General features: G+C 44.6%; 1 protein-coding gene across 3 annotated transcripts in view; it reads right to left on the bottom strand.

Annotated features, from left to right (window-relative positions):
• The window catches only part of Tex14 (testis expressed 14, intercellular bridge forming factor), a 164,995-nt gene that overhangs the window by 68,555 nt on the left and 73,084 nt on the right, over window positions 1-23,356 (bottom strand). For all 3 annotated transcript variants that reach the window (XM_085829697.1, XM_085829698.1, XM_021177802.2), the window contains exons 4-5: window positions 15,790-15,955; window positions 14,501-14,637 (exon numbers count right to left, since the gene is read on the bottom strand). In XM_085829697.1, coding sequence (XP_085685823.1) covers window positions 14,501-14,637; window positions 15,790-15,955 — 303 coding nt within the window. The remainder of the gene's footprint in view (window positions 1-14,500; window positions 14,638-15,789; window positions 15,956-23,356) is intronic.

A 23,356-nucleotide genomic window follows, 5' to 3' on the forward strand; every position in this document is an offset into this window, starting at 1 on the left:
GTTTCATAATGTCTGATAACAATTTTATAAAACTCCTGAGTTGATTCAAGTAATATATTTTAAAGATTTATAATTATATGTAAGTACACTGTAGTTGTCTTCAGACACATCAGAAGAGGGCGTCAGATCTCATTACAGATGGTTGTGAGCCACCATGTGGTTGCTGGGATTTGAACTCAGAACCTTCAGAAGAGCCGTCAGTACTCTTAACTGCTGAGCCATCTTTCCAGCCTGATTCAAGTAATTTAAAACCCTTCCTACAGAATAAAGCTTCAAAAAAGTTCTATGGACCTTCATGTGTGGTTGGTCATCCACAGGCAGTGGTGCGCTCAGCAGCAGCAACCAGCACTGAGGTAGATGACTGTTCTTCCCACCAACAGCCACGCTGAAAAATTATCCAATACCTCACTGATTTGTATATTATGTTAGCATATGGGCCATGGTAACTTTCTCTGTATTCCAACTTTAGTATAGAGATGAACAAATGAACATGATTTATTGGCTTTCTATTATGGAAATGAAGATGGTATAATAGGCACCCTCTGAGGAAGGACCTATGATTCTATTCTCCTGGTATTTACACTCTCTCGGGTCATTTCAGGTTGCTCTGTTAACTCAGTATATTACAGGAATAACAGAGTTAGTTACCTGGGAGGAGGCTACTGAGCCTGATGACCAGAGTTGGATCTCTGAGACTCACATGGTGAAGAAAACTGACTCCCACAGGCTGTCCTTTGATCTCTATTCATGCATGATGGCATGTGCATGCATGGTTGCATGTGTGTCCATGCATGCACACACAAAACACACACACAATAAATATTTTAAAAAAATAAATAAAGGAGTCATCTCCAAAGTGAGATCTCCCAGGACTCTGCCCCGATCGCTCTGGGATCACTGATTTTGAGGGAACTGTGAGGACATTCAAGCAGCCCAGTGGGGGTCCAGCGCCAGCACCAGTAATGTCAGTGTGCCATTTTTTAACTGAAGTCCCCATTCAGTGCAGCCTTCAGACGATAGAAGCCCTGAACCCATTCTGATTCCTGAACCACAGAAACTGCATGAGATAAAAAATACTTAGTTTTGGAGATTGGGGCTAAGGCTTTAAATCTGCATGTCCAGACACTGAAAATCCTTGTCCCCAATATCATTAAAGATGCCAGCAGCAATGGCTGAGCACAATACAGTGTTGGGAGCCATTAAGACAACACAATTGTCCTGATCTCTGAATTGGGCCTCTCCCCCCCGAGAAGAAAAGGGGGTCAAAAGCGGGCCACAACACACCGTTCCGAGAACAACCACAGGATGTTCCAGCCCTAAGTCAGCGCCAGATGTCCTAACCACACCCTGATACCACCAAGTTCCTGCTTCCCCGTGTAACTGCCTAAAGAATGTGCAATTCTACTGCCCCACCTCTCCTGCTGAAAGGCACTTCCCCTTTTGCTTGTGCATTTAAACCTTGGGCCTGGCTAATACATTGGAACCTTGATGCCACTCAGAATGTTTCCGTGTCATTATTCGCACAAGGTTCTCGTCTCTCTCTATCCCCCCATTTGGTTCTTAGGAGAAGGTCCCCTCGAGACCCTCAAATAACTGGACCTGTTGGAAGGGTCAAATGGCGCCCAACGTGCAGCGCGAGGTACGACCACCCTCCGGACAACGGATTCAAGAGGTACCACGCAGACAGTGAGACAGTGACACAGTTCCCCGCCACTTCGCTCGAGTGTCACGGACGTGGAGAGGTAGCCTGGGCATTCAGTTGTTGTCCCATTAACCATGGGGAAGGTTCTGTCCAAAGAGGCAGTTTTTATTCAAGAGATGAAAGGGTCTCTTAAGGAGAGAGGGATAAGAGTTAAAAAAAAAAAAGGATTTAATAAAATTTTTTTGTTTTGTGGATGAGAGATGTCCATGGCTGGTATTGAATGGTCCTGAAATACACCCTTTAACCTGGAATAAAGTAGGCAAAGAAATCAATAGTTTAATAACAACAAGGAGAAGATGTCCCTGAGTCCTTTTTTAGTTATTGAGGAATCATCAGAGATCTCCTTGAGCAGGCAGAAAAGGGCGGAGAAAGCGCTCGCCTCTTAGCCCTCACTGAAGATTTTTTAGAAAACTCCCAATCGCTGTCTTGCAAAAGCAAAGCTGAGCTGCAAAAGCGAAGCTGAGCCGCAAAAGCGAAGCTGACCCGTGGCGAATCATCAATCTCGGTCATCAATTATGGATGCCCCAGCCCCTAAGGACTTCCTGCCTTCCCCTCTTTCTCCCCAAATTACATTAGATTCTAGAAAAGGGGCTACTGCTCCACCCCCTGTTAGACCAAAAAGAATTTACCCCGTTTTGTATAAGGAGTTGTCAGATAACCCCCTCGATCCTGCCTCAGAGGCAGAATTGGATGAGGAAGCCTTTAAATATGAACAAGACTGCTATGGTCCCAGGCCCAGTGCCTATCTTACCATCGAGCCCTTCAATTACCACCCACTTCCTTACTTGCTCCCCATTCCCCCTACCACTCATCCCATATCGCTGGCTTCTCTGTCTGTTCGGCGATTACTTCAAACTAAAAGAGAACTTCAGACTCAGATCACCAATCTTACAGATGTTCTAGGGCTTCAAAAAGTGCTACAAGACCTCAGTCTAGAGACTCAGAATCTACAAAAAGCCCTCATGGGGAACCTTCAAGGTCCCATCTCAAAAAATCCTCAAACTGGCTGCAAAGGTCCCTCTCAGAAACAAGGGAATAAAAAATTGACCTTCCCTGTCCTCACCCAAGCTCGAGCCCGTCAGGCTGCTCCAGGTCATGAGGACCCCCCCCCCACTGGCTCTTCCGATAAAGATCAGGAGGAACCAGAGAGTGATGAGGAGGAGGATCAAGCAAACTCTGATTCCAATGAGGGTGGCATGTCCTCTGATGAAGGGTTGGACACCAACAGCCAACCAGTCTACAAAAAGCTAAAACTGAGATATGTAAAAGATCTTAATTCAGCAGTCAAAAACTATGGGGTTAATGCCCTGTTCACAGTATCTATATTAGAAGGTTTAGCAGGAGAAGGCTACTTGATACCCAATGAATGGAATAAAGTTGTTCAGTCTGTCCTCACTAGAGGCCAATATTTAATTTGGAAGTCAGAGTTTGTGGACAGAGGAGAAAATTTGGCTGCAAATAATAGAAAGAATCCTACTAGTAAGACAGCCTCCTGGACTGCTGATAAAATTTGCGGTAAAGGCAATTTCGCTACAGACAAAAAACAATTAGGGCTCTCCCCTGGTATCCTCGCCCAGATGGCACAGGTGGCCCTGGGAGCTTGGTGCTCTGTCCCTGCTGCAGGGGCGCTAACTACGCCCCTAACCAAGATTATACAAGGGCCCCAAGAGTCCTATGCGCAGTTCGTTGCCAGATTGCAGGAAGCAGCTGAGAGAATTTTGGGACCTGAGGAAAATGAGGGTCTGTTAGTCTGACAACTTGCTCTTGAAAACGCCAATTTGGCATGTAGGGTTGCCCTGAGAGGTAAAACCAAGAGTCTAGATATAAATGGTATGATCAAGCTTTGTAATGAGGTGGATGTGTTTTCTCAACAAGTTTCTAAGTCTATTAATCTGGCCATTGGGGCTGCTCTACAACTAAATAAAGGAGAAAAAACTTGCTATAGATGCAACCAACCTGGACATTTTGCTAGAGAATGCCCTACACAAAGACAGAGCACCCTAGTCTCAACCATGTCTGCTACCCAACAAAAGTTTCTCCCCAGTCTTTGCCCTAAGTGCAAGAGAGGCCACATTGGGCACGAGATTGCTGATCTAAGACTGATATCAACGGCCACCCACTCACTACCTGCGGTCCAGGGAAACGGCCAGAGGGCCCCCCTGTGGGGCCTATCTCCTCTAATAACAACTGCAGACAACCCCCTATCCCCCACGGGAGATTGTGCAGGGCCACAACAGGGAACGCAGTGTTGGACCTGTGTTCCTCCACCACCAGGATTATAACTCCTGAGGAGGGAACAGTGGTCATCGAAACAGGTGAATTTGGGCCCCCTCCCCAAAAGACCTTTTTTTTCTCATCATCGGCCGAGTGTCCAGACTTTTACAAGGCCTAACGGTGACTCCTACAGTGGTTGACACCGACTACCATGGGGAGATAAAAATCTTAGTCACTGCCACGCAGGGACCACTTACCCTTAGGGCTGGAGAGCACATAGCCCAAGCCCTACCACTCCCACTATTCGCCATTTCCCTTATATGAAAGAGGAGCGAAGACCATTGTCTTAGTCAGGGTTTCTATTCCTGCACAAACATCATGACCAAGAAGCAAGTTGGGGAGGAAAGGGTTTATTCGGCTTACACTTCCATGCTGCTGTTCATCACCAAAGGAAGTCAGGACTGGAACTCAGACAGGTCAGGGAGCAGGAGCTGATACAGAGGCCATGGAGGGATGTTCTTTACTGGCTTGCCTCCCCTGGCTTGCTCAGCCTGCTCTCTTATAGAACCCAAGACTACCAGCCCAGGGATGGTCCCACCCACAAGGGGCCTTTCCCCCTTGATCACTAATTGAGAAAATGCCTTACAGTTGGATCTCATGGAGGCATTTCCTCAACTGAAGCTCCTTTCTCTGTGATAACTCCAGCTGTGTCAAGTTGACACAAAAATAGCCAGTACAATTGACCCCTTGTCAACTTGACACACAAACACATCACTAGTAAGCCTCAACTCTTACATTCTTATTCATCCCCAAGATCTAAATAACTTTAAAAGTCCCACAGTCTTTACATATTCTTAAATTTTCAATCTCTTTAAAATATCCATCTCTTTTAAAATCCAAAGTCTCTTTACAATTAAAAGTCTCTTAACTGTGGGTTCCACTAAAACAGTTTCTTCCTTCAAGAGGGAAAATATCAGGGCACAGTCACAATCAAAGCAAAAATCAATCTCCAACCGTCCAACGTCTGGGATCCAACTCACGATCTTCTGGGCTCCTCCAAGGGCTTGGGTCACTTCTCCAGCCATGCCCTTTGTAGCACACACGTCGTCCTCTGGGCTCCAGATGCCTGTACTCCACTGCTGCTGCTGCTCTTGGTGGTCATCTCATGGTACTGGCATCTCCAAAACACTGCATGACCCCTTCAGTCCTGGGCCTTCAATTGCAACTGAGGCTGCACCTTCACCAATGGCCTTCCATGGCCTCTCAGAGTGCCGAGCCTCAGCTCCTCTGCATGACCCCTTCATGCCTTCAAAACCAGTACCACCTGGGTGACCCTTACACATTACCAAGTCCCGCTGCAGAAGGAGTACAACCTTGCCTATCTCTGGAACACAGCCTCTTTGTGCTCACCTCAACGATGCTGGTCTCTTCTTAATCACCGCTAATTTCTTAGCTCCAGCTAACCAGCATCAATAGTCCCAGTAATGCAAAGTGTTTGCTTTAGTAGTTCTGGTATCTTGTTAATCACAGCTGATTCTTCAGCCCCAGCTAACCAGAACTACAAAATCTTCACAATCAAAACAGCAATGGCCCTGAAAAGAGTCTTTAATTTTCCCTCTGAAATTTCACAAACCAGACCTCCATCTTCTGCACTGTTCTCAATATTATCTTCCAAGCTCCTACACAACATCTGACAGAGCTCTTAACAACAAATGGATCTTCAAGCCCAAAGTTCCAAAGTCCTTCCACAGTCCTCCCCAAAACATGGTCAGGTTGTCACAGGAATACCCCACTCTGCTGGTACCAATTTGTCTTAGTCAGGGTTTCTATTCCTGCACAAACATCATGACCAAGAAGCAAGTTGGGGAGGAAAGGGTTTATTCGGCTTACACTTCCATGCTGCTGTTCATCACCAAAGGAAGTCAGGACTGGAACTCAGACAGGTCAGGGAGCAGGAGCTGATACAGAGGCCATGGAGGGATGTTCTTTACTGGCTTGCCTCCCCTGGCTTGCTCAGCCTGCTCTCTTATAGAACCCAAGACTACCAGCCCAGGGATGGTCCCACCCACAAGGGGCCTTTCCCCCTTGATCACTAATTGAGAAAATGTCTTACAGTTGGATCTCATGGAGGCATTTCCTCAACTGAAGCTCCTTTCTCTGTGATAACTCCAGCTGTGTCAAGTTGACACAAAAATAGCCAGTACAACCATCCTCCCTGGGATCCTCAGAAGTCTACTGGGCACAGAAAATAACCGATTCACGGCCCATGCTGACTTTGTTTCTAGAGAGCAAACAGTTTCAAGGGCTCCTAGATACCGGGGCAGATGCGACAGTAATTTCCTTAACACATTGGCCTGCAGCCTGGCCCTTACAGCCCACTGTAAGGTGTCAAACACAGGACACTTTACACTTTACAAAGCTCCAAACTGCTAACATGGTCAGACAAAGAAAACAATACTGGAACTGTTCGACCCTTTGTGGTCAAAGGCCTTCCTGTAAATCTATGGGGAAGAGACATGCTCTTCCAAATGGGGATGATAATGTTTAGCCCCAACTAGACTGTCACGAATTTGATGCTAAAAACAGGGTACCTCCCAGGGAAGGGTCTAGGGAAAGATGAACAAGGAAGGATTTCTCCCATTATGCCCACACCCAAAAATAATAAAAAGGGTTTAGGGGCAGACCTTGTTTCTTAGAGACCACTGCTCCTCCTGCATTCCAGGCAGATAAAATATCTTGGAAGTCCAATGATCCTGTCTGGATCGATCAGTGGTCTATGCCTCAAGAGAAAGTTCAGGCAGCCTTACAGTTGGTGCAGGAACAATTGAGACTGTCACATCTTGAGCCTTCTATCTCACCGTGGAACACACCCATATTTGTCATAAAAAAGAAAAGTGGAGCCTGGAGGCTGTTACAGGACCTTTGAGCTGTAAATAAGATCATGATGCCGATGGGGGCACTTCAACCAGGCTTACCATCTCCTATCGAAATTCCTAGAGGTTATTCTAAAATTGTCATAGATATTAAAGATTCCTTCTTTTCTATCCCACTTCATCCCCAAGATTGTGTCCGTTTTGCCTTTTCCATTCCCATTGTAAATCACGTGGGACCAAATCCCCACTTTCAATGGCGGGTTTTACCCCAGGGAATGGCTAATAGCCCTACCTTATGTCAGAAATATGTGGCACAGATTATTAACCCTTTGAGACAAGAATTCCCTGATGCCTATATAGTACACTATATGGATGACCTGCTCGTTGCCACAAAAGAATTATCCTCCACCCATGTGGTTGCCCAGGCCGTATTTAGGGCCCGCCAAAGGTGGAGATTTGTCATAGCTCCTGATAAAATTCAAGTTCAGTACCCTTTTATGTTTTAGGCTTTCAATTAGAACCCATTAGAGTACATTCCCAGAAATTAACCATCCATGCACCTCACAGCTGAGGACCTTAAATGATTTCCAAAAGTTGCTAGGAGATATAAATTGGTTACGTCCCTATTTAAAATTAACTACTGGAGACCTAAAGCCCCTTTTTAATACACTCCGGGGAGATTATGACCCAAACTCCCCGCGAAAGTTATCTCCTGCTGCCCTAGAGGCTCTCCATAGGGTAGAGTCAGCCATTAATCAACAAACCATGGGCTATTATAACCCCCTTCAACCCCTGTCTTTAATAGTCTTTTCCACACCCTTTGCACCCACTGGCCTATTATGGCAAGATGATAATCCCCTTTTCTGGATCCATTTGCCAGCCACACCTTCAAAGGTTCTCCCTGTTTACCCTTCTCATATATGTCAGGTGATTATCCTAGGAATCAAGATGGCTACCCGTCATTTTAGAAAAGCTCCTGATATTGTTATTTTACCTTATTCTTCTGAGCAGCTTTCTTGGTTACAGTCACAATTTGATGAGTGGACTATATTATTATCCTCCTTTCAGGGAACCTTTGATACACATTTACCAGCCAATAGGTTGGTTCAGTTTTTGCAAACTACCCCTTTTGTCTTCCCCAAGGTTACCCAGCTGCAGCCTATATCCAAAGCCCTAACTGTGTTCATTGATGGGTCCAGTAATGGAAGGGCTGCTATCGTTGTTGAAGGACAACGCCAAATCATTGAGATCACCTACACCTCGGCCCAGCTGGTGGAGCTCCGAGGAGCTTTACAAGTGTTTGAATCGGTCTCATCTCCCTTTAACTTGTATTCAGATAGCCATTATGTGGTAAGGGCTTTGAGGGCTTTAGAGGTGGTCCCTAGTATTCAACCCACCACTGCCACTTTTCAGATGTTTCTTAAAATACAAATGCTCATAAGAAGTTGAGCCTACCCGTTTTTTGTGGGGCATATTCGAGCCCACAGAGGACTTCCTGGACCCTTGTCGGGGGAAATGATCTTGCTGATCAGGCCACTCGGCTTACAAGCCTTACTATCGAGCCTGACCCATTGTCACAGGCTCAGACAGCCCATACTTTACATCATCTCAATGCACAGACACTCAGATTACGATTCAACATAACCAGAGAACAAGCCAGACAAATTATTAAACAGTGTAAAAATTGTCTTACCCTATTGCCAGAACCACATTTAGAAATTAACCCATGGGGCCTTGTCCCCGGAGAACTCTGGCAAATGGATGTAACTCACATCCCATCTTTTGGGAAGCTTAAATTTGTGCATGTGTCCATCGATACCTTCAGTGGGTTTTTGTGTGCCTCCACCCACACTGGAGAAGCTACCAATGTTATAAATCATTCATTGTATGCCTTTTCTGCCATGGGATTTAAGTTTAAACAGTTTTGTGCACAATTACAGATCAAGCACATTACTGGAATTCCCTATAACCCTCAGGGGCAGGGAATTGTTGAAAGGGCCCATCAGACTTTAAAGAATACCCTGACTAAGCTCAGGGCCCAAGAGACTATCTACACCCTTAAGGGAAATTCAAAACAGCTACTGTCTCATGCACTTTTTGTGCTTAACTCTAGACATGAGTGGTCGCTCAGCAGCTGACCGACTTTGGCATCCTAAAACCAGTCTAGAGTATGCTCAAGTACTGTGTAAAGATCCCCTTACAGGGATTTGGAATGGGCCAGACCCCATCATCATCTGGGCAAAAGGCTCAGCCTGCATCTATAATTCCAAGGAAGGGGGAGCCAGATGGCTCCCTGAAAGACTAATTAAGCCATTTAATACAACCCAGGGTGGCACCTGAGAAGATGTTTCATGTTTTCTCTCATAGGATCGCCATGGACAGATCTTTCACCATATTGATGATGCTGGTAGTGACGGCGACAGCCAGGCAAGCCCAGACCTATCAGGTTTTTAATTATACTTGGATCATCCAAAATCAGGCGGGGGATGCCATCTTTGCTCACTCGACAGTTGGCTCCGCCCCCACATTTGATGCCATAATTATAGATCTATGCCACCTAGCCCTGGGAGCCACCTCATATTGGGGGGTCCCCGACCTCTTCTGGCCACTAGAAAAAGCACCTGAACGGTCTGGAGCGGCGATTAATGGTGCAGGGGCTTGTGCAAATGCCGCCCAGCGTGCGGCCCTCAGAGATCAACTCTTCCAAAAACAGTCGTTCTGAGGGATTTTACATATGCCCAGGCCCCTCACATAGTGCTCGGAATCTTGGTCATAAGTGCGGCTATGATGATTCGTTTATTTGCGCCTCCTGGGGGTGTGAGACCACTGGCGATGCCTATTGGAGCCCCTCATCTTCGTGGGACCTTATCACCCTCAAAAATAATGGAACATATTCCACCAATGATGATCCTTGCAAAAGTGAAGGGCCCGCTAAGGGATGGTGTAATCCACTGATCCTAAAATTTACTGCTAAGGGGAGGAATTTAAAAGCTTGGGAAAGTTCTCGCCCTCTGACCTGGGGCCTAAGATTGTATCAAGATAACTATGATAATGGTGTTAAGGTTCAGCTTCTTAAAACCATCCCTAATAATCATAAATCATCGATAGGGTCTAATCCCCAGTTACACCACCCTATATCCCCAAGCAATACCCAACTTCCAGGTACCCGCCCTCCCGTTCCTGCCCCAGGGCGTGCTACGACCCTATTTCAGCCCACTCTCCCTGCGGGGGGGCCCCCCTCTTCCACTGATTTACTGTGGTCTATATTGAATGCTTCTGCTTTAGCCTTGCTGGACAAGACACAAAGAGATAATGCATCAGATTTTGAAGATTGTTGGATGTGCTTTTCTGCTTCCCCACCCTTTTAATCTTTTTTTTTTTTTTAGATTTATTTTTTTTTTAACATGTAATACACTGTAGCTGTCTTCAGACGCACCAGAAGAAGGCATCAGATCTCATTATGGGTGGTTGTGAGCCACCACGTGGTTGCTGGGATTTGAACTTCGGACCTTCAGAAGAGCAGTCGGGTGCTCTTACCCACTGAGCCATCTCACCAGCCCTTCCCCACCCTTTTATGAGGGCATAACCTTATTTGGAAATTTTACCCTGCTTTCAGATGCTAGGCAGCTTCCTTTCGAGTCAGTTCAGCTTACCTTGACAAAAGTCTCTGGGATAGGAAGTTGTGTGTTGGGCCCAGGCATTGCTTCCGCCACGGCCCTTGCTAGAGATTTGCAATAACACGTTTAGAGTAAATAAAAATAGGTATTTTATCTTCTTGCCCCAAATGATACCTTTTTGGCATGTTCCACAGGCCTTACACGGTATACATTATTATACAAGATTTTATAAATAATAGAGATTATTGTGTCTTGGTTCAGCTTTTTCCAAATTTTAGTATTCATAAGACAGATGACTTATTAAAGTTTTGGGACCGAGGTGCCTCCTTGCCATCCCGCCACAAAAGAGAGCCTATCTCGGCGGTGACCCTTGTGGTCCTTCTTGGCCTGGGTGCTGCTGGGACTGGGACCGGAATCGCAGCCCTTGTGTCATCTCAACAGAATGCGCGCAATTACCATCTGCTCAATGAGGCTATTAGCCAAGATATAGAGAATATAAAAAGGGGCCTAGATGATCTTACTGATTCCTTGGTCTCCCTTTCAGAAGTTGCCCTTCAAAATAGAATGGGATTAGATTTGCTCTTTCTACAACAAGGAGGCTTATGCGCTGCACTTAAGGAAGAATGCTGCGTATATGTTGATAAAACTGGATTAGTTAAAGAGAGCATTGCCAAGGTTACTGCCAGTTTAGAAAAAAGAAAAAGAGAGAGAGAACAACAAGAGTCATGGTATCAAAATTTGTTTTCAACCTCCCCCTGGCTTTCGACCTTGTTGCCCTCCCTTTTGGGGCCCCTATTGGGACTCCTATTATTGATTTCCTTCGGTCCTTGGGCATTTCAGAAATTGACCCGATTTGTTAAATCTCCAATTGATTCATCTCTTTCAAGGGCATTTGTTTCAGTTCATTACCATCGGCAGGACGTTGGCGATAACAAGCAGGTTACTGGAGAAGAGGCGGACATGGATGCTGCTTCATCACCCTCGATTCAGGGAGAGAGACTCAATTTCCATAAAATGCTTAAGTAAAATCATTCCCCTCCCCCAAAATTCGGCCATCAGTCTTATGCCACGAATCATTTATAGATTGTCGTAGTCTGTTGTTGGGAGCTATTTAGACAACACAATTGTCCTGATCTCTGAATTGGGCCTCTCCCCCTGAGAAGAAAAGGGGGTCAAAAGCGGGCCACAACACACCGTTCCGAGAAAAACCACAGGATGTTCCAGCTGTAAGTCAGCACCAGATGTCCTGACCACACCCTGATACCACCAAGTTCCTGCTTCCCCGTGTAATTGCCTAAAGAATGTGCAATTCTATTGCCCCACCCCTCCCACTGATAAGTACCTGTACTTCCCCTTTTGCTTGTGCAATTCTGCTGCCCCACCCCTCCTGCTAAAAGGCACTTCCCCCTTTTGCTTGTGCATTTAAACCTTGGGCCTGGCTAATACATTGGAACCTTGATGCCACTCAAAATGTTTCCGTGTCGTTATTCGCACAAGTTTCTCGTCTCTCTCTACCCCCCAATTTGGTTCTTAGGAGAAGGTCCCCTCGTGACCCCCAAATAACTGGACCTGCCGGATGGGTCAAGTGGTGCCCAACGTGGGGCACAAGGTACGACCACCCTCCGGACAACAGATTCAAGAGGTACTGCACAAGCTGGGCGTGGTGGCGCACGCCTTTAATCCCAGCACTCGGGAGGCAGAGGCAGGCGGATTTCTGAGTTCGAGGCCAGCCTGGTCTACAAAGTGAGTGCCAGGACAGCCAGGGCTATACAGAGAAACCCTGTCTCGAAAAACCTAAAAAAAAAAAAAAAAAAAGAGGTACTGCACAGACAGTGAGACAGTTCCCCACCACTTCGCTCTAGTGTCACGGACGTCGAGAGGTAAGCCTAGGCATTCAGTTGTTGTCCCATTAACCCTGGAGAATGTTCTGTCCAAAGAGACAGTTTTTAGTCAAGAGATGAAGGGGTCTCTTTAGGAGAGAGGGATAAGAGCTAAAGAAAACGGATTTAATAAAATTTTTTGTTTTGTGGACGAGAGATGTCCATGGCTGGTATTGAATGGTTCTAAAATACACCCTTAAACTTGAAATAAAGTAGGCAGATATTAATGCTTTGATAAAACAAGGAGAAGATGTCCCTGAGTCCTTTTTTAGCAATTGAGGAATCATCAGAGATCTCCTTAAACAGGCAGAAGAGGGAGGAAAAGGTGCTCGCCTCCTAGCCCTTACTGAAGATTTTTTAGAAAACTCCCGACCACACCCTGATACCACCAAGTTCCTGCTTCCCCGTGTAACTGCCTAAAGAATGTGCAATTCAGCCGGGCGTGGTGGCGCACGCCTTTAATCCCAGCACTCGGGAGGCAGAGGCAGGCGGATTTCTGAGTTCGAGGCCAGCCTGGTCTACAAAGTGAGTGCCAGGACAGCCAGGGCTACACAGAGAAACCCTGTCTCGAAAAACCAAAAAAAAAAAAAAAAGAATGTGCAATTCTATTGCCCCACCCCTCCTGCTGATAAGTACCTGTACTTCCCCTTTTGCTTGTGCAATTCTACTGCCCCATCCTTCCTGCTGAAAGGCACTTCCCCTTTTGCTTGTGCATTTAAACCTTGGGCCTGGCTAATACATTGGAACCTTGATGCCACTCAGAATGTTTCCTTGTTGTTATTCGCACAAGGTTCTCGTCTCTCTCTATCCCCCCATTTGGTTCTTAGGAGAAGGTCCCCTCGAGACCCTCGAATAACTGGACCTGCTGGATGGGTCAGTACAGGATACCTAGAGTTTCATGGTAGGACGCAGGGAGAATCGCCAGGACTGGACAAGAAGAAGGGGACGCAGTAGTGGCAGGAGATAAAGCCATCCAGCCATGTGAGTTTTCAGGTAAGTGGCCACCAGCTCCTGGGCAGGTGTGCGCCTGTGACTTGCAGGGAGCACAAAGTGGTGCAGCCAAAAATTCACCACAAGCACTTAGTGTCTGAAGTTGTTAAATCTGAGAGATGATTCATCTTCCATCAGTGTAGGCACTGTGACCTCTTGGGTAGGTCCCAGAGAACAGTAAAGGAGGCTTCCATTTCGCTCTAGTAACAGAGGTGCCATGTCCACTGGCACACGGCATGACCAAAAACAGAGGGTCATAGCAAACTAGTAGAACCTCAGAAGGGGCCCTGAACAGGGTGGTAGCTGCTTCCCCAGTCTTCATGGAAGTCCCTTCAGATGCCGGCAGCCTGGCATCTCCTGATAGTGACAGGGGGAGAGGTGGCTACTCCAAAGCTCATGACAATTCCCCATTGGCCCAAAGGCTGTATAAAAAAAAAACTCACTTGCTGCTGGGCAATACATTAGACCTGCACCTCGACTCTAGTCGCTAAAATCTCTTTCCCTGGTTGGTGACTCCGCCTCTCTCACCCCCTCCTGGATCCCGGCTACCATTATCAACAGATACAAGTACAGATAGTCAGAGTTGGAAACAATCACAAAGCATATCTTCTGCAACCTTTTCATTTTACAGATGGGGAAAATACAGCTTTCCTAAGAAGGGGAAACGATGGCTTACAGAAGGCCAGAGAACATGGGCCAGGACTAGATGTAAATGATACTCATGCAGCCACACACTAGACTCAACCCACCTCCTGCACACCAGGGTCCCACCAGCTCAACTTTCACTGGAAATATAATAGTGTATGCAATCAATGGCTATTTAGTTGATGCCGCAGCAGTTTCAACTCCTTCGAAATGAAAACTATTCTGCTGCCAGGTCGGGTGGCACATACCTTTAATGTCAGCACTCAGAAGGCAGAGGCAGATTTGCTTCTGAGTTTGGGGCTAGCTTGGTCTACATAGTGAATTCTAAGATAGTTGGGGCTATGCCGAGAGATATGTCTTTAAAAAAGAAAAGAAAGTAGAAGAAAAGAAAAGAAAAAGTAGAGGAGGAAGACGTGAATGTTACAACTCTGATCTTGGAAGGTCTATAGGTCCTATCTCCCTAGTAACTTATCAGTGACAGGCTTTCTCTTCCCGGCCTCAACCTTTCAACCTGTTATGCTGCTCAAGAGCCACAAGGCCCCCATCAGGAAGGCTGAAATGGCTCAAGACTGTGCTCACCCCTGAATGAGGTTACCAAACCAGGGTGGGCTGCCGATGAGTTGCTGAGGAGAGTCTATCTTCTTCAGAAGGTCATAGGAGAAGCCCTGGATGATAGCCTTCATATGTGAAGTACAGCGTTGCATGAACTCCACCATCTGTAACACACAGCAGAGACTCGGGGAATAAAGGTGTGAACAACATACAGATGCATTTGAGGAGCTGAGGGCTCTCAACAGGAAAATCTCTAGAAAGGGCTAAATCTGCACGATTTTCTAAAGGTGTGGAATGTTTTCATGGAGGGAACCTGTCCTTCCATGAATGAGGAAGCCATGGCAGGGACAGGGACTGAACATGGGAGTGCTGGCAGTTGGCATGCTATTCTGTTTTATGTTTTTCATGCTATCTAGTCCTCACTAAAACAAATCACAGGGCTAAGGAGGTGGCTTCATTGGTAAAGTTCCTGCCATGTGAGGATGAGGACCTGAGTTCAGAGTCCCAGAGTTAAAGCATTACAAGCTCGGTAGAGCGGCACATGCCTATAACACCAGGGCAGGGGAAACAGGTAGATCTCACAAGCTCACTGGTCAGTGAAGGAGCCTGTCTTAAAAAACAAAGGAGAGGCTGAAGAAATGGCTCAGTGGCTAAAAGCACTTGCTTCCCACTCTCCCAGAGAACCTGGGTTTGATTTCCAGCACCCACATGGCAGAAGCAACTCCTCAAAATTGTTCCCTGACCTCCATACTCATACCAAGGCACACACATACACATCATGGATACACAATACACAGTAGTAACCAAGAAAAAGACATACCTTTTAAAAACTAAAAAGATGGGGCTGGAGGGCACTACCTGCTCTGCCAGAGTGCCCGGGGTTCAATTCCCAGCACCCACATAGCAGCTTATAACTGTTACTCCAGTTCCAGGGGACCTGGCATCCTCACACAGACATAAATACAGGCAAACACACACACACACACACACGAGTCAAGCTTTAAGAAACCTGGTATTAGAGCCAGACAGTAGTGGCGCACGCCTTTAATCCCAGCATTTGGAAGGCAGAGGCAGGCGGATTTCTGAGTTCGAGGCCAGCCTGGTCTACAGAGTGAGTTCCAAGACAGCCAGGGCTACACAGAGAAACCCTGTTTTGAAACCCAACATCTATCTCTGGCCTCCACATACAACTAACTTGCTTCAACTCAGCTCTCTCTCCAGTTCCAATGCTGAGACTGCTGTAAAGTTTGTTCTGCTCCCGTGGATCCTGACTCTTACTCCACAGTCTTCTACTGGACACAGAGGCCCACTTTTACCTGAGTGCTACGATCCTTCCCTGCTGTCAAGGCCCAGGCCTGTGGGTTTCGACCCTTCTCATCATGGAGTCGCAGGTCACCCCCTGCAGTCAGCAGTTTACTGAGGATCCACTGGTTGCCTGAAAAGGCTGCTGCATGGACAGGAGTGCTCCCATCAAAGCAGCGGCTAGGGACAGAAAGAAACACAGTGAGCGTCCATGACACCTCCTTGCTTGCACTGAATGGATCTAGTGTTAGAAGGTCTTCCAGTCGTTAAAGGACATTACAGAAAGGGTGATTACAAGCCGGGCGTGGTGGCGCACGCCTTTAATCCCAGCACTCGGGAGGCAGAGGCAGGCGGATTTCTGAGTTCGAGGCCAGCCTGGTCTACAGAGTGAGCTCCAGGACAGCCAGAGCTATAAAGAGAAACCCTGTCTCGAAAAACCAAAAAAAAAAAAAAAAAGGGTGATTACACTATTGTTTGAACACTAGTCTGCAGCAGCAAGAACTTTACACACATCCCTTTTTTCATCTTTATCTCAACTTTCTAAACAGATGAGGGATCAAAAGGGCTTCATACCCAGATAGGGGTTTTGTACCCGTGTTCTTTCCTTACTACTCCCTGGCAATGGCTTTACCAAACAGTTTTCTTTATGTCTTCTGTACCTTGGGGTGAAGCTAGTTAAACACAGAGACCTTTCCTCTCAGGTGACAAGTGCTCTGCTATCCACACAAATTCAGTAGTAGAGCCCAACAAAACTTTAGCATCACGAATCCAGGCAAGAATATGTTCCTCAAAGCTTCTACCAATGCCAAGAAACTAAGCATGAGAGATGGAATTTATTTGTCCTTGACAAGATGAGGCTATAAAGGATATAGCTGTTTCTTAACAGGGTGCACATCAGAATCACCCGGGAGAGCTCTCTCCCTTTCGTTGAAAAAGGAAGCAAGAGGGCTGGAGAGATGGCTCAGTGGTTAAGAGCACTAACTGTTCTTCTGAAGGTCCTGAGTTCAAATCCCAGCAACCACATGGTGGCTCACAACCACCCATAATGAGATCTGGTGCCCTCTTCTGGTGTGTTCGAAGACAGCTACAGTGTACTTATGTGTGATATTAAATAAATCTTTTTTAACAAGGACGCAAGAGAAAGTGCTGAAGAGGAAGAAAGGGGAGAACATTAAGAAAATGTAACAGGAAAAAACCCTTCTAACCATTTTCCAGAGGCAATTACAAGTTCTGGATTCTTCTACAAGTTTTCTATGTGTATACAAATCTGAATAAGAATATGTCATATGAGGCTGAAGAGATGGCTCAGTAGTTAAGAATACATGTTGCTCTCACAGAGAACTTGGGTTCAATTCCCAGCATCCACATGGTGCTTCACAACCACCTAGAACCCCAGTTTCAGAAGAACTGACACCTTCTAACTGCCACAGGCACCATGTGTCAAAGTGGCAGCAAAACATTCACACACATAAAATAAATCCAAAAACTGTGGTAAAATAGTTTTTACATGTATGTTATATAAACCATTCTTCTTATGATGGAGAACTTCCATATGAGAGAGAATACAAGCCACTGCACATTTCCTTTCATATCTGTATAGTATTCCAGTATAACTTAGTCAGTGAGGCACTGAGGTAGCTACCAGCATTTGACTCTCAAAAGTAAGCAGAGCGCGGTGACATATACCCATAACTCCAGCACTTGGAAGGTGGAGGCAGGACAGTCAAATGAGTTCAATGCCAAACTGGTTTATAAACTAAGATCCTATCTGTGGGAAGCCACATGTGCCATTGCAGAGTGGCGCAGGCTTCTGCTGGCCACCACACATACATAGGCAGTAAAGTTTTTTTGCCAAGATGAGGTTTTGAGAATTAACTAAAATTAACCAATCAGATGAGAGAGAAGTTGACCAATCAGATGAGAGAGAAATTAACCAATCAGATGTAGGCATGCAAATGAGGTGGTAAGCATCAACCAAGCACAACCAATCTGGGTGTGAGACACGCCTCTCCTAGGCCTATATAAAGCAGCACCAGTGCTGGGCTCGGGGTCTATTCGCCTCTACAATCAAGCTCTCCCAATAAACGTGTGCAGAAGGATCCTGTTGCAGCGTCGTTCTTGCTGGTCTAGTCGGACGCGCACAAGAAGTGGTGAGTGGTGCCGAAAACCCGGGACGAGACATCTTCAGGCATGAGCGAAGACCCCCTGCTACAGGGAGGATTCAGAACTGCATCGCAGGGAAGGAGCGGTTAATAAAGGTTCCCGTAAAACAGACTGCTGAGAAGGATCCAGCGTGGATTCAGAACTCTTCAGCTGAGGAACGGTGGTACCGGTAAGTATAAAGAAATTAAGGTAAGTCTCTGAGAGGTATGCTTTCTTACGCAGTAGGTCTGGTAGTTGTTGCTGGGTTTGTGTGAGACCATCTGTTAAGGAAGGGCAGTGATTTTGTAGGAGTACCAGGAAGGCATATCAGAAACAGAGAGAAAGGAAGAAGAAGACACGCGCAGAAAAATAAGTAACTTAAGAAAAATAAAAATAAAAAAAAGAGAAAAAGAAAGGAAGCTAAAAATAAAGATACAAAGGATAATATAAAATATAAAGGATAATATAAAGATATAAAGGATAATATAAAAAATGAAGAACAAAAAATTAAGTCAATTTACCCTCCTCTCGAGGACTTTGACTAAAGAGGCAGCCTTCATCAAAGGCTTAACGATAGCTCTCAGGGAAAAAGGAGTAACTATTAGAAGCAGCCACTGTGCAGAATTCCCAGAAGAAAGAGAAAAAATGAAAATAAGCTATTTCAGAGCCCTCCTAGGGACAGAAGGAAAACGGGAGATGTCTTGCTTCCTCTCTGACTCCTATGGAGATATTCTTAGCTCTGGTTAGTATATCTGTGTCCCTTTGAGCTGTCTATTGTCTGTTTTTGGTGCACCAAATTGTCTATATGTTAGTCAATTCATGTTTGGATGATTGAATGATTGTTGTTCTGTGTTTCATGTTGAAAAATATAAAAAGCAGTCTCAGTCTGCACAGCAAAAATTGACAAGTTAGCTGCACGGTGGCTGGGAGTCAAGTACAGCTGAAAAAGCCCTGCTGAGGGCCGATTGCAAATGGAGCTTTTAAAGGAGCAGGCAGCCTTTTACTTGTAACAGAAAGTTAGCTTAAAATTGGAAACTCAGGGCTGGTGAGATGGCTCAGTGGGTAAGAGCACCCGACTGCTCTTCCAAAGGTCCAGAGTTCAAATCCCAGCAACTACATGGTGGCTCACAACCATCTGCAACGAGATCTGGCGCCCTCTTCTGGAGTGTCTGAAGACAGCTACAGTGTACTTTCATATAATAAATAAATAAAATCTTTAAAAAAAAATTTTTTTTTAAAAATTGGAAACTCAAGGTTGGAGTCATTCTAAACAACATGAACGAACCCAAGAAAACAGGTCATATGCAAAAGCAGTGTACAAAGGGTAGAAAGAGTAGGTTTGAAAAGAAAGTACATATCTTTACAAATAAAAGGAAAAACCTTTCAAGGTATAATGGATACAGGAGCAGATAAAAGCATTATATCTAGTAATTGGTGGCCTGCTTCTTGGCCTGTTAATCAATCGTCACATAGCTTACAAGGATTAGGATATGAGGCTACACCAACTATAAGTGCAAAATCCTTACAATGGAAAGATAAAGAAGGAAGGACAGGGCTTTTTCAACCTTATGTACTCCCTTTACCTGTAAACTTATGGGGAAGAGATGTGATGTCAGCCATGAACTTTATACTGACTAAAGATTACTCTCAGAAAAGCAAGGAAATGATGAAAGGAATGGGATATATACCTGGACTAGGTCTAGGAAAAAATTTACAAGGTAGAATTTCACCAGTTAAAGCCACAGTAAAAGCAGATAAGAAAGGGCTGGGTTTTTTCTAGGGGCCGCTGAGGAGCCTTTGCCCATTCCGTGGTGTACGGAGGACACGGTGTGGGTGCCTCAGTGGTCTTTATCCTCTGAGAAGTTAAAAGCAGCTAAAGAGTTAGTACAAGAACAATTAGACCTGGGACATGTAGAACCCACACAATCACCCTGGAACACCCCTATTTTTGTTGTAAAGAAAAAGTCAGGTAAATGGAGATTGTTACATGACCTCAGAGCCATTAATGCACAAATGCAAGTTATGGGTCCTGTACAAAGAGGACTCCCCCTACTTTCAGCTCTACCTAAGGATTGGAAAATTATAGTAGTAGATATTAAGGATTGTTTCTTTTCCATTCCATTAAACAAGAAAGATAAACCTAGATTTGCATTTACCGTACCTTCTGTTAATCATATGGAGCCTGATAAAAGGTATCAATGGCGGGTATTGCCCCAAGGAATGGCAAATAGCCCTACCATATGTCAATTATATGTAGGAAAAGCTTTACAACCAGTTAGAGATGGTTTCCCCTCCTTAAAAATTTGTCATTGGGCTGGTGAGATGGCTCAGTGGGTAAGAGCACCCGACTGCTCTTCTGAAGGTCTGGAGTTCAAATCCCAGCAACCACATGGTGGCTCACAACCATCCGTAATGAGATCTGGCTCCCTCTTCTGGAGGGTCTGAAGACAGCTACAGTGTACTTACATATAATAAATAAATAAATCTTTAAAAAAAAAAATTTGTCATTATATGGACGGCATTGTGATTTGTGGATCTGAAGAAGAAAGTATACAGCGAGCTTATGGCTTGCTTAATGAAACTTTAAAAAAATAATGGCTTGAGGGGGCTGGTGAGATGGCTCAGTGGGTAAGAGCACCCGACTGCTCTTCCGAAGGTCCAGAGTTCAAATCCCAGCAACCACATGGTGGCTCACAACCATCTGTAACGAGATCTGGCGCCCTCTTCTGGAGTGTCTGAAGACAGCTACAGTGTACTTACATATAATAAATAAATCTTTAAAAAAAAAAATGGCTTGATTATTGCACCAGAAAAGGTACAGCAGTCTAATGTTAGTCAATTTTTAGGAGCCACTATTACTTTACGGTGTGTTACCCCACAAAAGATTAGTATAAGAAAAGATCATCTAAAGACATTAAATGATTTTCAAAAATTAGTAGGAGATATAAATTGGATTAGACCTTATTTAAGGATCCCTACTTCGGAATTAAAACCTTTATTTCAAATTTTAGAAGGAGAATCACATATTACCTCATTGAGACAATTAACACCTGAGGCTTCTGATGTTCTTAGGAAGGTAGAAGAAGCGATCCAAACAGCACAGCTAAATCGTATAAATGAGCAAAACCCTTTTTGCCTATGCATATTACGAACCATAAATTTGCCAACTGCTGTATTATGGCAAGATGGTCCTTTAATATGGATACATCCACATATATCCACTAATAAGACTATAGAGCATTATCCCACCATGGTGGCAAATATGGCCCATAAAGGCATAAAAAGTTCAATTACTCACTTTGGAAAAATGCCGGATAGCATAATTGTTCCCTATACTGCTGCACAAATGCAAACATTGTGTGCGACTATAGATGAATGGGCTATTCTTAGATGCAGTTATTCTGGTTTAATTGATAATCATTATCCTAAACATCCTTTATTACATTTTCTGTTATTACATCCAGTGATATTTCCAAAGGTAATGGCTAATACTCCTATAAAGGGAGCCATTGATATTTATACAGATGGATCCAAAACAGGAATTGGAAGTTATGTGATTAATGAAAAGGCTGTAAGGTTGCAATTTACACCAGGAGCCCCTCAATTGGTAGAATGTTTGGTGGTTTTAGAAGTCTTTAAAAGATTTCTTATGCCCATAAATATTATCTCTGATTCTGTTTATGTGGTTAATGCCATACTAACGTTAGAGACTGCTGGAAATTTTAAGCAGTCTAGTCCAGTATCTGAAATTTTGATGAAAATACAAAATTGTATTTTGATGCGTGAGCATCCCTTTTATATTCAACATATTAGAGCACATACATCATTACCTGGACCTATGGTTAAGGGAAATGCAATTGCTGATTCAGCCACCAGAGATATATGGTTTTCCTATCACAAAATTCTATAGAAAGTGCTAAAAATTTTCATCAACTTTATCATGTCCCTGCTTCTACATTACGACAAAAGTTTAAGCTCACACGAACAGAAGCTCGAGATATTGTCCTACAGTATGGTAGGTGTGTAGAATTCATTAATGCACCTTCCGTGGGTGTTAATCCTCGCGGAGTGCGACCCCTAGATGTTTGGCAAATGGACGTCACGCATATCCCAGCTTTTGGGAAATTACAATATGTACATGTGTCCATCGATACCAGTTCTGGTGTCCTACATGCCTCTCCCTTGTCAGGGGAAAAAGCAGTTCATGTCATATCTCACTGCTTAGAGGCTTGGGCTGCATGGGGTAAGCCCCTAGTGCTAAAGACAGATAATGGTCCTGCATATACTTCTTCTAAATTTAGCCAATTTTGCAAACAAATGCAAGTGAAACATATTACTGGACTGCCCTATAATCCACAGGGCAGGGCCAAGGCATCATTGAGAGAGCCCATCGTACTTTGAAACAATATTTGCAAAAACAGAAAGGGGGAATAGAGGCTATGACGCCAAAGATGGCTCTATCCCTTACAATATTTACTCTTAATTTTTAAAATTGGATGATGCTGGAAGATCACCAGTTGAAAGGCACGGACAATGGCCTCAATCGCCCAATGAAATGGTCAAATGGAAAAATGTCCTTGATAATAAATGGTATGGCCCAGATCCCATCTTAATCAGATCCTGGGGAGCTATTTGTGTTTTTCCACAGAGTGAAGAAAATCCACTTTGGGTCCCAACGCGACTGACAAGGACCGTGAAAGAGCAAGATGAATCCCAAGATGATCCTGCTATTCCTGCTCCTGATGATTGAGACCTGGATAAGTATACCTTTGTGGGCCATAGTAAGATCATGGCCAGTACCTTTACCAGTACATTCCAAGTCTTCTACCTTGCCTTTGTTTTATGCAACAGAATGTTTTCTGGATGCGCCTTGTGCACGACAAACTCCTCAAGAGCCACGGGTGTATAATAGTAAATTATACACTATGCTTTATGCATAACGTGGATAAACCTTTTACACCCTGTATATTTTTAAAGAAAAAGATTATCTCTAATTGGGCAGACCCCATTATCCAAAATAAAGTGAGCTCTGGAGTGTTACTTAATGCTTTAACACAAGTCGTCCAAGGAGCGCAATTAGGCTCAGGTGATGTTGGAAATAATGTAACTTCACCTATAAACATCACCACTATTATGATAAAGGGAAAGGTGACTATTCCCAAAAGATCACGATGGCCTGTTGGCAATGCCACTGCTAAACGCAGCGTGCCCTGGTGTCATCCGGACCTCACATTTCCTATAGTTTTTTCACCTTGTCAATCAAAAATTTTTCCTCAAAAAGAAATAGCAAAGGGTTTTGTTTTGTCACCTCCTTTAGATTTTACTGTAATGAATGATAAAGGAGATGCTACAGGAAAAGAAAATATTTGGCCATATTACCAATGGATTTTAAGTAATGAGGCAGGTGCTAGTACCAGTCTGTCAGCCTTTGCACTGCTG

Source organism: Mus caroli, unplaced genomic scaffold (assembly GCF_978045245.1).
Source record: "Mus caroli unplaced genomic scaffold, Mus_caroli_1 scaffold_13, whole genome shotgun sequence".
NCBI classification, from domain to species: Eukaryota; Metazoa; Chordata; class Mammalia; order Rodentia; family Muridae; genus Mus; species Mus caroli.